At 41.3% G+C, this 12,934-nt stretch overlaps 1 protein-coding gene across 1 annotated transcript in view; it reads right to left on the reverse strand.

Annotated features, from left to right (window-relative positions):
* Positions 1-1,221: 1,221 nt before the first annotated feature.
* EIF3H (eukaryotic translation initiation factor 3 subunit H) overlaps positions 1,222-12,934 on the reverse strand; it is an 83,541-nt gene continuing 71,828 nt past the window's right edge. The window contains exons 6-8 of the mRNA XM_064154178.1: positions 8,166-8,286; positions 4,676-4,808; positions 1,222-1,482 (exon numbers count right to left, since the gene is read on the reverse strand). Coding sequence (XP_064010248.1) covers positions 1,385-1,482; positions 4,676-4,808; positions 8,166-8,286 — 352 coding nt within the window. The 3' untranslated portion in view covers positions 1,222-1,384. The remainder of the gene's footprint in view (positions 1,483-4,675; positions 4,809-8,165; positions 8,287-12,934) is intronic.

Raw genomic sequence — 12,934 nt, forward strand, 5'->3', positions numbered from 1 at the left:
TGTTCACATTTGCACAAACACTTCCCATTAGTATCTTACACTGAACACAGCAATCCAATCTTTGATAGGATGCAGAGGAGCAGAAATTCAGCCTCCAAAACATCTAAGTCTGCAGGAGAATATCATGTGGAGCTGAGAAGCAAGAGGAGACAACAACCTTATGTAGAGTAAGGAAAAGCACCCCACGTTACCTCCATGCAGGCAGTCGGCAGCAAGATTATTACAGTTCAGATGGAGCTTAGTCCAACCTTGAATAGGCCAGAAGCAGAAATACAGGTACACATCTCGATGTGAGGGCTGAACAAAGCTTGCATCCATATTTACACAAATACCGAAATCACTACAGTTTACTTTAGAATAGAATGAGCTCTTAGGCTAATTCCCAGTTTTCACACACTTCTGGTGTTTATAGGGGCTGAAACACTCTATGCTAGGTTCGTATTTCATAGAACCATAGAATTATTTTGGTTGGAAAAGATCTCTAAGATCATCAAGTCCAACCATCCACATAACAACATCATGGCCACTAAACCATGTCCCAAAGTGCCATGTCCACGTTGTTTATTGTACACCTTCACAGACAGTGACACCACCAATTCCAAGGGTAACCTGCTCCGGTTTAGAGGATGTTACTTACTTTAAAAGACAAAACTCCTTAGCTGCTTTAGGCTCTCAGAACTTGCCACATGATGACAGGCAACAAAGAAAAAGGGAATCAAAAGAGAACGAGACATGTGAGTTGCCATGCACCAAACCTTTAAAGGTTTCTACCATGAAGACTTCGCCAGCATCACTGAATTTCAATCCACTTGGTGGTGGCAACTGAAAATAAGAATACAGTTTAGCATGATACAGTGGGGATCAATCTCTCAGTAACACCAGTTTTGTGTGTTCTGAATGTGAAGCCTATGCAAAATTTGTAGTATGGAAGGTCCACTGCACCAGGCTGTCCAAAGAGATAAAAACAAGCAACTGTTCCATATGACTGGCACATTACGGTTGGAAGCTCTCAACTGGAACTAGGAGATTCTGGGTTCCTTCTGTGAAGTCAGCTAAACTGAACATTTGTAATAACTTGGTTTGATTTCAGATTCCAAGTTAAATAAAATTTGTATTATTTGCAATGACTAGACATGAATAACTGCCAAACATGTAGAAAACCTGTGTGACCACACAAAATTCCAGTCCAATAGGGCCAACAAATAAGGAAATACTAAAACATCATTAAAATTTGCCTTTATTTTTCTTAAAGCAGAATATAACACAAACCAAGTTGAGTGTTTTACAAGATTCTTTTCCCAATACAGCCAATTTTCAAGAGGATCATGTACAGTACGAAACTGTAACTAACTTCTCTTGTTGAGGGCCACAGCAAAAAGTTTCTTCAGTTATTGTAATCTTGGAGAGCCTGAGCCATGAAAAGCTTGCCCAGGTTCTGTGCATTGAACTCCTTAATGTTCTGGCAGTAGGTATTAATTTGACCTGTCAATAGGAAAGAAGAGCAAAAACTTGTCAACTCTGAAGTTCACAAAGACATTTCAGAACATCATTTTTAATAAGGCAAACATACATGAACCATTCTGGATTTATAGGAGAACTCATCTGTTCCACACCTGACAAACATTGTTACTTGTTTAGTATTCCCAGATAGGTTTGGGGAAGAAGAAACGAAATGAGCAGAATAGGTAAGTTTGTATGCTTGAACCCCCTTAATTTCCCTAAAATTCTTTTGCTTACAATTCCTGAAAAGACATATGACATAAAAAGAATAAACAACTCATGCTGCTGTTGTACTGGAATCATAACCACCTCAATTGTTTGGTTTAGTTGCTCTAAAAACACTACCAGACTATATTTCAGTCCTGGGGTCTCATGCATCTCCTGTCCCTAAATCAAATTTTGTAACAAATACTTTTCAGTAGCAGCAGATTGAAAATTGTAGTTCTCCTGTCTGACACTTTGCTGCAGTCTTTTTTCCCCACCTGTTACATTCCTTTATCAGCTATTTCAAACACCATCAGGGGATGAAGTCAGCGCTTTGCAGTTCAAATATGCCCATCAAAACATTTTTATACGCATCACACTACAAGTCATTTCCCTTCTTAGCTAGAAATAGCAAAACATGAAGCCATCTGAATCAAAATTAACAGTGTTTAGAAGACCAATAAACTCTCAATCGAATGCTCCATTTCAAAAGTTTTTTAATGCCTCAGAGACAAAAGAGCTAAGTTTTATTCTTTATCCACAAACTTTAGTTCATCTAAGTTGAAGAGGATGCCTTCAATTCTTCCCTTGATTATGGTAAGAGAATAAATGAAGAGAGTGTTTTGGTTGAAAACTGCTAAGTTACAATAGTTTTCAATTCCCCCTCTTGTAAGAAGTGATTCATCCTAAGCTATCACTTTTATAAACACATCTACACACACACACACACACCTCTGTTGCATTTTAAAGCTATGCTAAAGCTGATTTTAGAGTATTTTAATGTTACTAGGATTCATTAACAGGTAAAAACTAAAGGGGTTTTTCAAACTCTGCAAAGATTAAGTCTTCTAAAAGCAGCACTTAGAATCACAGACTCAGCGAGGTTGGAAGAGACCTCCAAGATCATCCAGTCCAACCTATCACCCAGCCCTATCCAGTCAACTAGACAATGGCACTAAGTGCCTCATCCAGGCTTTTCTTCAACACCTCCAGGGACGGTGACTCCACCACTTCCCTGGGCAGCCCATTCCAATGCCAATCACTCTCTCTGTGAAGAACTTCCTCCTAACATCCAGCCTATACTTCCCCCGACACAACTTGAGACTGTGTCCCCTTGTTCCACTTACTAGTGGTGTGAAAAAGTATTAATATTAAAATAATGTTTTGGTCACTCCAAAATAGAAGAGTGGTAGTTCAAACTCACTTGTTTGTGTTTTTTTAATGTCAGAGCACTCTCTCCTATACACTAAATCACCAAGCATTTGGTTTCATTTTCTCTCAGTAGAAAAGAAGGGGACAGCTAATTGATCCAAATGACCTGCTACAGTTAAACAATTTGCTCTCTCATGATATTTCACAAATTTAGATTGCTTAGCAGGGCATTTTGGTTTTCTGCTGCCATTCTGAGGTATCAGGTATTTTTACCCTTCCAAGAGGCATGGAATGGGCACTGACTTTTGTACCAAACTGTGGCCATGTACTCCAACGTACCAGCAACCTGAAGAAACTGGGGCAGGGGAACCTTCACTTTATTTCTGACTACATTTTCATTCACCTTTGGGTGCAAGAAGGTGAGAATAGTGTCCCTAAAACTCTGGCCACAGAAATCAAAGAAATTATGCCAGGTCTGTGTGAAAATTAAAAGTAAAACCTTCTCAGCTGCTGCAACATCCAGTTCAACATCTATGGATATTATAAGTACCTTGGGACTGCAGACAACTGCTCTGCCCAAACAGCTTATTCCTGCCGCTTGTCTGTAGAGCCTCCTAACTTCTTGAGGTGAGGAAGGAGCTTGGCTAGGAGCGCAGGGAGCAGCTTATCAACTGCACCAGTCACTACACCCATTAGTGCAGAAAGCCTGATCTGTGGAGTATTTCTCAAGCTCTTCTTCAAAATCCCATTTCACTCCCTCAGAATGGAGCTAGAAAGAGGCTCTGGCTGCTGCTCCTGTCCTTTCCCATCACCCTACAAGGCACAGATTGTCAAGGGGAAACTAGACACCACGGCAAAGTAAGAAATAAAGGGAGAAAAGTCTCCTAACATCAAGTTCAAAGCTCTAGGCAGCCATTCTGGTAACAGAGCCCTGCTTTCAAAAAAATGGCATGTGTTCCTATCTGCTGGGGTAACTTCTCTGTTACCCACCTAGACAAAGTTCTCCTATTCTCTCACAAAGCCACGGACTGCCTATTAGCATTAAGGTTACTTCTTTGTTTGTTTGTTTGTAGTATCTCTGTCCCTTGGCCTATGGATCACAGACTGAAACTGTGCTAGTTTGAAGCAAGCTAGAATGTTTTGGTGAGAAGAACTAGATCATAGGCTGTGAAAGGAAAACAATGGTATGTCTGCTCCCCTCAGAGTCTTGCTGAAGAAGAAAGAAAAACATTAGATAACACTCTCACTGTTTTGTCTCACTCTGCCTTGGGCTGCTGACTGAGCAACATCTTACTGCCTAACCTCACCTTCCATTTGGCCTAACCCACTTTGCTTCATAACCTCTTGGCTGAACCTCTATTCTTCCTTGGAACTGGGGTAAGGTTGAGAGGGGCAGGGGGAAGGTGCAGGGGTGGTTGAGAGCCCCTCCTGGGGACTGAGGTTTCTGGGAGGGGAGTTGTTTTTCTGTATTACCTTTTACCTTGTATAACAGTTTCTGTATGTAACTGTATATATTGTAAATAGCTGCTTGTATATTGTGCTAGCTGTAAATAAATAGCTTCATTTATATTCCCAGAGCCAGCTGAGTCTAGTCTGGGTAATTTCTAAAGTGTGGGGGGGCCTGGGAACACCCAAACCATCACAGAAACCACTACCTATGACCAAATACAGGGCTGTCTTTGGAATACTACCGATGCCAAAACGTCACACCACAATGGCAAAGGTGACCAAAAATTAAAGTTCTTTCTAAGGTAACAACTGCATTTTCTGAAGCTAACATTCATCTGTGAGAAGAGTGAGGAAGCTGCTAGAATATTACCTGCAATTAGGAGTGACTCCATTCTTGGAGGTGGCTGTGGTGGCTTAAAGAGTTTGTTGATGTCCTCCTCAGGAAGAGGAGGCTCTCCTCGGCTTTGACGCTGTATATTTTCTTGCTGACGCCTCTGCTGGTACTGAAAACAAAGCAACAGGAATGGAATGCAACAGGACATGGAATGCAACAGCACTTCTAAAGCAGAAAAAAAACCCTTTTTCTTTTTGGATGTTCTTTACCCAACCAGAAAGTAGGTTTCAAAAGTGACACTTGGTGCAATTTGGTTAATTTCAAATAATGCACATGCAGTTCATAGCTAATTTCAATTCACTGCTAATAAGCACTTCCTCTGCTACACTGGCACCTCAAATAAGTGAGGCACTGGAAAATTACACGGTACTGAGGTGGTGGGGTTCAGGTTTTAAAAGATCTTCATAAATACTGGATCTGATGGAAAGAGCACAGCACTAGATAAAGGTCTCCATTTCCCCACACAAGAAAGAAAAACAAGGTTGGAATAGATAGGTATGGGAAGCCATTACCTCAAACAGCTACACAAAGTAGAAATACTCAATTTTATGCAAGTTAAAGGTCAAAGCAATCTTAATGTGGAAGGGGAAGAGAACCTGATTAAACAAGGTGCATTAAGCCCAAAAAATATAAACTCTCAACTGAGAACAAAGTAGTGGCAGAAACAAAACAAATGGTTCATTTCTCCGTGCTGCCACTTTGATGCCATTTCTTTGTGGGCCAGCAGAGGATATATTAGAGCACGAGTTTGCAGAAATTATTCTGCTACTTAAAAAAAGGAAGAAAAAAATATTAAACCAAATAGATTTGTTTTCAGTGCTCCTCTTGGACATGCAGATTACTCAAGCTTCTACAATTTAAAGTAGACCACTTCTGCATCTATTGAATCATGGAATCAGAGAATAAGCCAGGTTGGATGAGCCCTCCAAGATCATCCAGTCCAACCTATCACCCAGCCCTGTCCAATCAACTAGACCATGGCACTAGCATTAGTTCATGCAGAAGTACAGACCTTCAAAACTCTGCTCTGGTGAGACCCCACCTGGAGCATTGCATCCAGCTCTGGAGCCTCCATTACGAGAAGGATGTGGATGTGCTGGAGCGTGCCCAGAGAAGGGCCACTGGGATGATCAGAGGGCTGGAGCAGCTCTGCTATGAGGACAGACTGAAAGACTTGGGGCTGTTCCATCTGGAGAAGAGGAGGCTCCCAGGTGACCTTCCTGTGGCCTTCCAGTATCTGAAGGGGGCCTACAAAAAAGCTGGGGAGAGACTTCTCAGGATATCAGGGAGTGACAGGACCAGGGGGAATGGAGCAAAGCTGGAGGTGGGTAGGTTCAGACTGGACATGAGGAGGAAGCTGCTGAGCATGAGTGGTGAGAGGCTGGAATAGGTTACTCAAGGAGGTTGTTGAGGCCCCATCCCTGGAGGTGTTTAAGGCCAGATTGGATGGGGTTCTGGCCTGCCTGATCTAGGGTAGGGCGTCCCTGCTCATGTCAAGGTGGGTTGGACCTAGATAATCCTTGTGGCCCCTTCCAAACCTGACTGATTCTATGATATGAAAACCATGCATCTGAGATTTCCCACTCAAGGCAGGAATTGGTTGAAAGGTTTGTCTATCAAAGCCCTCATATTCAACACACACACTAAATATGTAAAATAAATAAGCCAAGGAGCACAGGGTGTGTGAATTTACATACATAAATGTATCTGTGCATAAGAGTCTGAAAACAGTTCATACTTGGTGGTATACTCAAGTTTTTTCCCAGTAGTAGCGAGTGACAAATACATGTTTTTAGACAATGTTAAAAATAAAATCTTAAATGACCATATTTGTATGTGAACTGCATGCAGTTTCTTCTTTCTTTGCATTACCCCATTCACTTCTCAGCAGTCTGCCTATTATTCTCTATTGAAACAGCTTGCTCTTAATCACAACTGCTCCATTTAAAAAATGAATTTAAGACCACTAACTATGCTGCAAAGAGCCACTACTAAAGCAGCTACAGTTAATAAAGAAATGAAGTGAGACACCATGGAACCTACTTTGCTCTGCTTTTCAAAACAAATAGATTCCTTTATTAACAGAAAGCTTTGAAGTGGATGCCATCTTTCTTTTCAAATTAGGCAACAAAGGAAAACAAATTTTCTGAAGATAACATGCATGAAGCTTCTAAGTCCTCAGGAATCACAAAGCCAGGAGACCACTAATCATGTGCTGCTTCCCTAAAGTACTTCCTATCTAAGTTATACTTTAAGTGAAGAAAAAGCCAATTTTGATTAAAAAACAGGCAGTGATAAAGCATTTTGCATGAAGCACAGGTGCTCTTTTTAATAATTAGCTACTCTGTGTAGCAATTCCTGCAGTACTATCTTTAAAACAGCCTGCCCCATTTTCAGCTGGCCAATCCTGACTCTTGTCATATCCTTGTCTGCTAGATTAAAGAGCTTAAATTCATTCTTTCACGCTGGTACTTTTTGAGTAAGCAAGTCGTTTGTTAACTTATCACGTGAAGTGAATTGCATTCACCAAAATCTGCTTTCTGGGCTTTTAAATCACTGACACAGTGCTTTTTTTTCCAATTTACCAGCATTCTTCCATAGTTAGGCACAGCACAGCTCTGTCAAACACAGCAACAGCAAATAAAGCAACACCATCTCCAAATCACAGAGCAGCTAAGGTGGGAAGGAGCTCTGCAGGTCACTTTGCCCAACTCATCTGCTAAAGCAGGCATCTGCTAAAGCCCATCTCCAAACTCAGTATTATCAGACCATTTTGGATTTTAAAGAGGCCCTCTGGAATGAGGAATTAAAAATCAGCATTACCTGATCATTATCAATATCTGCTGACATAAAACATGACTAAAAATCTCACTTCTGATCAGAGGACAGGCCATTGTCTTCTACAGATGGACTACGTTTCTTTATTTCTAGATGCATGACTAAATGTGATGGCATTCAAACACAATGTGTTTTGGAACCATTCACTTGTAGTTTCAGCTCTTTCATTTACTAAGCCTCTAATCCCTGTGTCCACAGTATATATATTTAGTATATCAACGTTTTCATTTCATCATAAATCACTAACAAACATGTAACAGAGCAAAGAGAGAGTGATTTGCCATTGGAATGGGCTGCCCAGGGAGGTGGTGGAGCTGCCGTCCCCGGAGGTGTTCAAAAACAGACTGAATGAGGCATTCTGTGCCATGGTCTAGTTGATTGGACAGGGCTTGGTGATAGGCTGGACTGGATGATCTTGGAGGCCTCTTCCAACATAGCTGATTTTATGATACTACATATCAGCACAAGTGAATCCACTGGATAAGTCCCCACTAAGTCGCTCATTTTAGAAATCAACTTCAAGAATGTTTCTGTAAGAATTTTATCTTGCTTAAATACAAATTTCTCTGATAAGACCACCCAGCATGCATTTTGTGTTCCTCTCCTTCAGGCTTCCCTTGTTACCAACCTGGTGCTTCTGCTGCTGCTGTTTGCTCACATTCCTCAGGTAAGTGTTGTATTTAACGATGTCTTGGCTCATCTCATCCACTCTGTCCATCAGCAGCTGCAGACTCTTCCCTAAGTGATTACTGAAACAGAAAAAACTTCCATGAAAGACTGAATTTATTTTAAAAATATGCCCAATTTTAAAATGAATTTCAAGTCATTTGACCAGCATTTTTGCACTAATGGCACAGTCTGTACACTTTTAAGCTCATGGTTATCTTTCTTCATATACTGATTTGGTGTTACTCAGCATCTCCTCCTCTAGTATCTTTACCACATCATGAGTAGCCTATTTAAGTGTGGTCTTTGCAGGGAACCTCATAGTTCTGAAAAAAAAACAATGCCCTGTGTGACTTTACTGATATTACAGATGCAGATCAAACATTTAAATACAAAAGTCTGATGGTTTTGTGACATGCAACCTTGAACAACGTTCCAGGGGATGTGTTTGCACAGGGAGGTGGTGGAGTCACTGTCCCTGGAAGTGTTCAAGAAAAGACTGGATGAGGCACTTAGTGCCATGGTCTAGTTAGTCAGCTAGGGCTGGATGCTAGGTTGGACTGGATGATCTTGGAGGTCTCTTCCAACCTGGTTGATTCTATGATTCTATGATTCTGTTCAAGTAGTTTAGTTTCATGAGCATTTAACTGTTTGTTTGCAGGGAGAGTTAAATATTCTTCAGAACTGCATCTCATGAATTAGTCTCTCAAACTTTAGCAGACACTGCTTGTTCTTATCTCCTGAGAGGGAGTGATGTGTCCAGCCCAGCCAGATCCACATTCTGTACCACAGGAACATGGAAGCAGCTAGGCTGGGAGTGTCCAGCTCCAGTTACACGATCTGCTACCTTGGCCAGACAAATGCAGTATGTTAAACAACTTTTATTGTAACTATTTTTAGCAATGGATTCAGTATTCTGCAGGAATGTTCAAGTTAAGGTATAGCTTCCAAGTTGAAGTTTTGGAATTTTTTAGGTTGGTGCCCATGGAGACAGGCTTCATCCTAAATTGTGTTGCCGGGTAGTGCAGTAAAAGGATACTTAGTGCTCTCTCTTGATTCCTTGGATCAGAAACGAGTTTGTTTGCTTTGATCTAAGCATTACCGAGTCCTACCTGGCTGAAGACCAGTGACTCAAAACATTAAACTCTATCCTTCTCCTCAACTGAAATCCACTATTACTCCTCAGAGTTTCCTTAAAATGTCTGCTGCACTTCTATATCAGAATCATATCCTTTAGTCACTGCTTCTCCATGTTACCTGAGTTTCTTTCTGCTTTTTATAATGCATTCCTGCAATACTACAGCCTGTGGACTGGGGACACATTAACTGGAAGAGACAGGAATGAAGGAAAAAGGGAATCCCATACACAATGCTAAGATCATCCCTTAAGTGTAAATTATTCCCCAAACCCAAAAAACTCCTAGCTGGAGACAGAAGCTAGGAAGGAACTAAAGAGTACTTGTCAAGAATTAGCCAAAGACACTCTTACCTCCAAATATTAGGACAGCTATTTAACTAGTTGAGCTGTCTACTCACTAAACCAAAGGCTGTATCAGCAACTTCAGATTACAACTCATTTTCAAGCCAGACTTTTAAATCTCAGTTATGTACAGGGCAGATGGTGAGGAGGACCTCAGCTACACAGCAGCAAGAAAGGCACCACTACAATAATTATTTTTAAACTTTCTGGGGTTTGGGGTTGGGTTTTTTTTTGGTTTAATATTTCAAGCACATGATATTTAGAACTGTGGAATAGTGCCATGGCTAGGAGTGTGCATATTTTCAGTGTTTTATAGAGTTTACATTATAAGGGGTTAGTGTTAGAACTGGATATTATCTGAAATGCCAATGCAGGTACACAGTAATGGCCTTGTAGGGTATGTGCACATCAGGAATACTTAATTATTTTACAGATTGTAAGCAGCTACATTTTGCATGGACACTAAGAATGATTTTATGTGAATCTCTTTGGGACCAGCTTAGTAGAGCAGAATACAGAAACAGAGAGTTATTGTTAGAAGCTGCAGTAATATGATGTTTGCTCTCATTGCCAAGGAAACAAAAAGCTAAAAACAGATAACTTAAACAGATGTGAACTAAGACACGAACTGATAAGTATGCTGCAAATGCAGGACCAGCTTTTTCCTCAGTTCTCATGTCATTGACATCCTTTTTTCTGCTCCATCTCTTAAAAAAATTAGAAAGCCCAATAGGAAGTCATTTATAAAAATGTGTGTATACCATGTTTAAGCAAGTTTCAATTCAGCTGAAGTTTGTCCTGGTGAGACTTAAAAGTTAAATTGCATTGCTCCAGCCCGTTAAGACTCACCATGCGTGCACTTCCTCAGCTCAAAGGCTCTTTCAGACAGCTCTTTATGCATTCCCCTACAGCAGATCTCAGAGATCACATTGCCAGATACCTAACTGACTCCTCTGGATCAATGCAATTAAAGAAAAGATTAAAAATAATTTTAAAAACTTCAATACCTTAATTAAAAAAAAAAAGGTGTCTCCACCAACACACTTTCCTAGAGGGTTCTGTGGTAGTCAAATGCAGATCCCATGGAGCTCAGCACTTGCATTCATTGTTGTCCTGAGGTCACCAGTAATACAGAAAGTGCATTTCCAAGGGATGCATTTCAGTCAGTTGATTCAGCAAAAGAATCAGTGAAACTGAGTTTGTAATTAGATAAGTGAGTACTGTAGACCAACAGGAATGGATTTATGAAGGAAAACAGCTGGTTCTAAGAAATCAATGTCCATATTACATGTGATTCAGTGGGGGTTTCTTACCACCTGTTCTAATGTGGCTCAGAAAGCCCATGTGCTAGTTTGAAGCTAGCTAGAATGTTTTGGTGAGAAGAACTAGATTACAGGCTGTGAAAGGGAAACAATGGTGAGGTCTACTTCACTCACAGGCTTGCTGAGAGGTATAAGAGCAAGAATCCAAACGTAAAGGGAGTCGCTCTCTGTCTGGGCTGTGGGCTGCATTTTTCTCTCTAACCTAACCTGATTAATTCACCTGTTTCCTAACCCCCCTGGCCGACCTGCCTGTGTAGCTTGGATGACATAAAACAACATTACAGAAAAGAATAAACTCATACAACTTATCAATGGGAAACTGTCAAAGTCTGTTTAGGAAAATAAAAACCAAACACAACCAACTGAAAGCCAACAAACAGACCAGAAAGTAGTAGCTTTCCAAGCAATTTCTCATGATGTGAATTTCTGCTGTTGGGTAAAATCCTTCACCCATGAAATCAAGTCTTGGACACGTGGATTACTTCTGATTCCTTGCTTAGCAATTATCAAATAGAAAGGTCAAGTAATTCTGAGGGTGAGAAGCAGAAACGTGCAGACAGAGTAGCCCAATCTGTAGATGACAATAGTCCTTCCTGTCTTTTTCCCATTGGTGAGCCTTGTATTTGGCCTCCACAGAAGGAGAAAACAACTATACATTAATTAAACTTGTGGATCACCTGCTACAGGAGGATACCCCGCTAGGATATGGATCTAAGAGACTGGAATGCAACCCCCCCTCTTTGTGAGAGAATGCCTGTACCTCCCTTTGTGGATATACTTTAAGGAAAGTAAAGGTGCAGTTTGCTAGTGCCAGCAAAGCTCGTTTAAGAGGTTCCAGAGTGTGGATCTTCCTGCCTCTCCCTCCCTCTTTGCCCAAGGATTACAGCACTCTCAGCTGTATGGATTCAGCTGTTTGCGTGGGCACACTTCAAACTCTTCCAGTGAAACAGTCTACTGTAAATGCAAAACCACCCTCTGTTGGGGCTTCTTTTTTCTTAGGGGACTGAGGGAAAAGCTGGAAGGGAAGAGTGAGAGCCTGACTTTTTCCACCAGACTGTTCCACGAAGCTATTTGTACAGCCATATTCTGAAACAGATGAGGGAATAAAAATCTTTGAGGCAGGAGGGGTGTAGAGATGAAATGGGGGCAGTAGGGAGAAATGATGCAAGCTGCTGGGGCTGGAACCTCAAACTGGCTCTGCTTCTGTAGGATTCATAGCGGAGAACTACACATGAAGCCCACATTTACTTCAGCATCTTTAATCAGGAAACGACTCCAGAGACACACTCACTAAAGGTTTGAAACATCCAAAACTCAGCCTCCAGTCAGACACCAAAACTTCAAAGACAGGCAGCAATTTACATCCTTCTTAGCTTCCCGTACCCTACTCATTAGTTTTAACTGTTTCTACACACAGTTAGTGAACCTCACCTTGCAGTTTTGGAGACAAACTCACCGACTGGTGCTGGCCCTGGAGAGAGCAGAGGCACCCAGCCTCCACTGTGCTGTACCCAAGCATCTCAAAATTTTCAGTATAATGCTTCTGAAGCTGGAGGTGTCCAAAGAAGAGAGTTCCCTAAACTTGCCCACAATCTCCATAGATGGACCCCTTCATTTATTTTATCCTAGTTTGCTTGCACCCAGAGTAAGGAAGACGAGAACAGGAAGCGTAAGAAAATGCTGCATGTGCTGCTCTGTTTTTCCATTTTCCATCAGCTCTACTGAGGCCCCTCTCAGAGTCACTGGTTTCTAGGAAAGGTGCCACCCCGAGCAGCGTTTCTCCTCCTGGTGAGGAACAGCTTTGGGTGGATTACAGAGGTACTGCCGGGCAAAGCACATCTGTTTGATGAAATATTTCTAAGGACCGTTCCCACCACTTAGCAGAACCTGTTTACATCTCAGCATTTCAGCCCTAGTTCAACCTGTGCT

The sequence above is a fragment of the Pogoniulus pusillus genome, chromosome 14 (assembly GCF_015220805.1).
Source record: "Pogoniulus pusillus isolate bPogPus1 chromosome 14, bPogPus1.pri, whole genome shotgun sequence".
Taxonomy (NCBI): Eukaryota; Metazoa; Chordata; class Aves; order Piciformes; family Lybiidae; genus Pogoniulus; species Pogoniulus pusillus.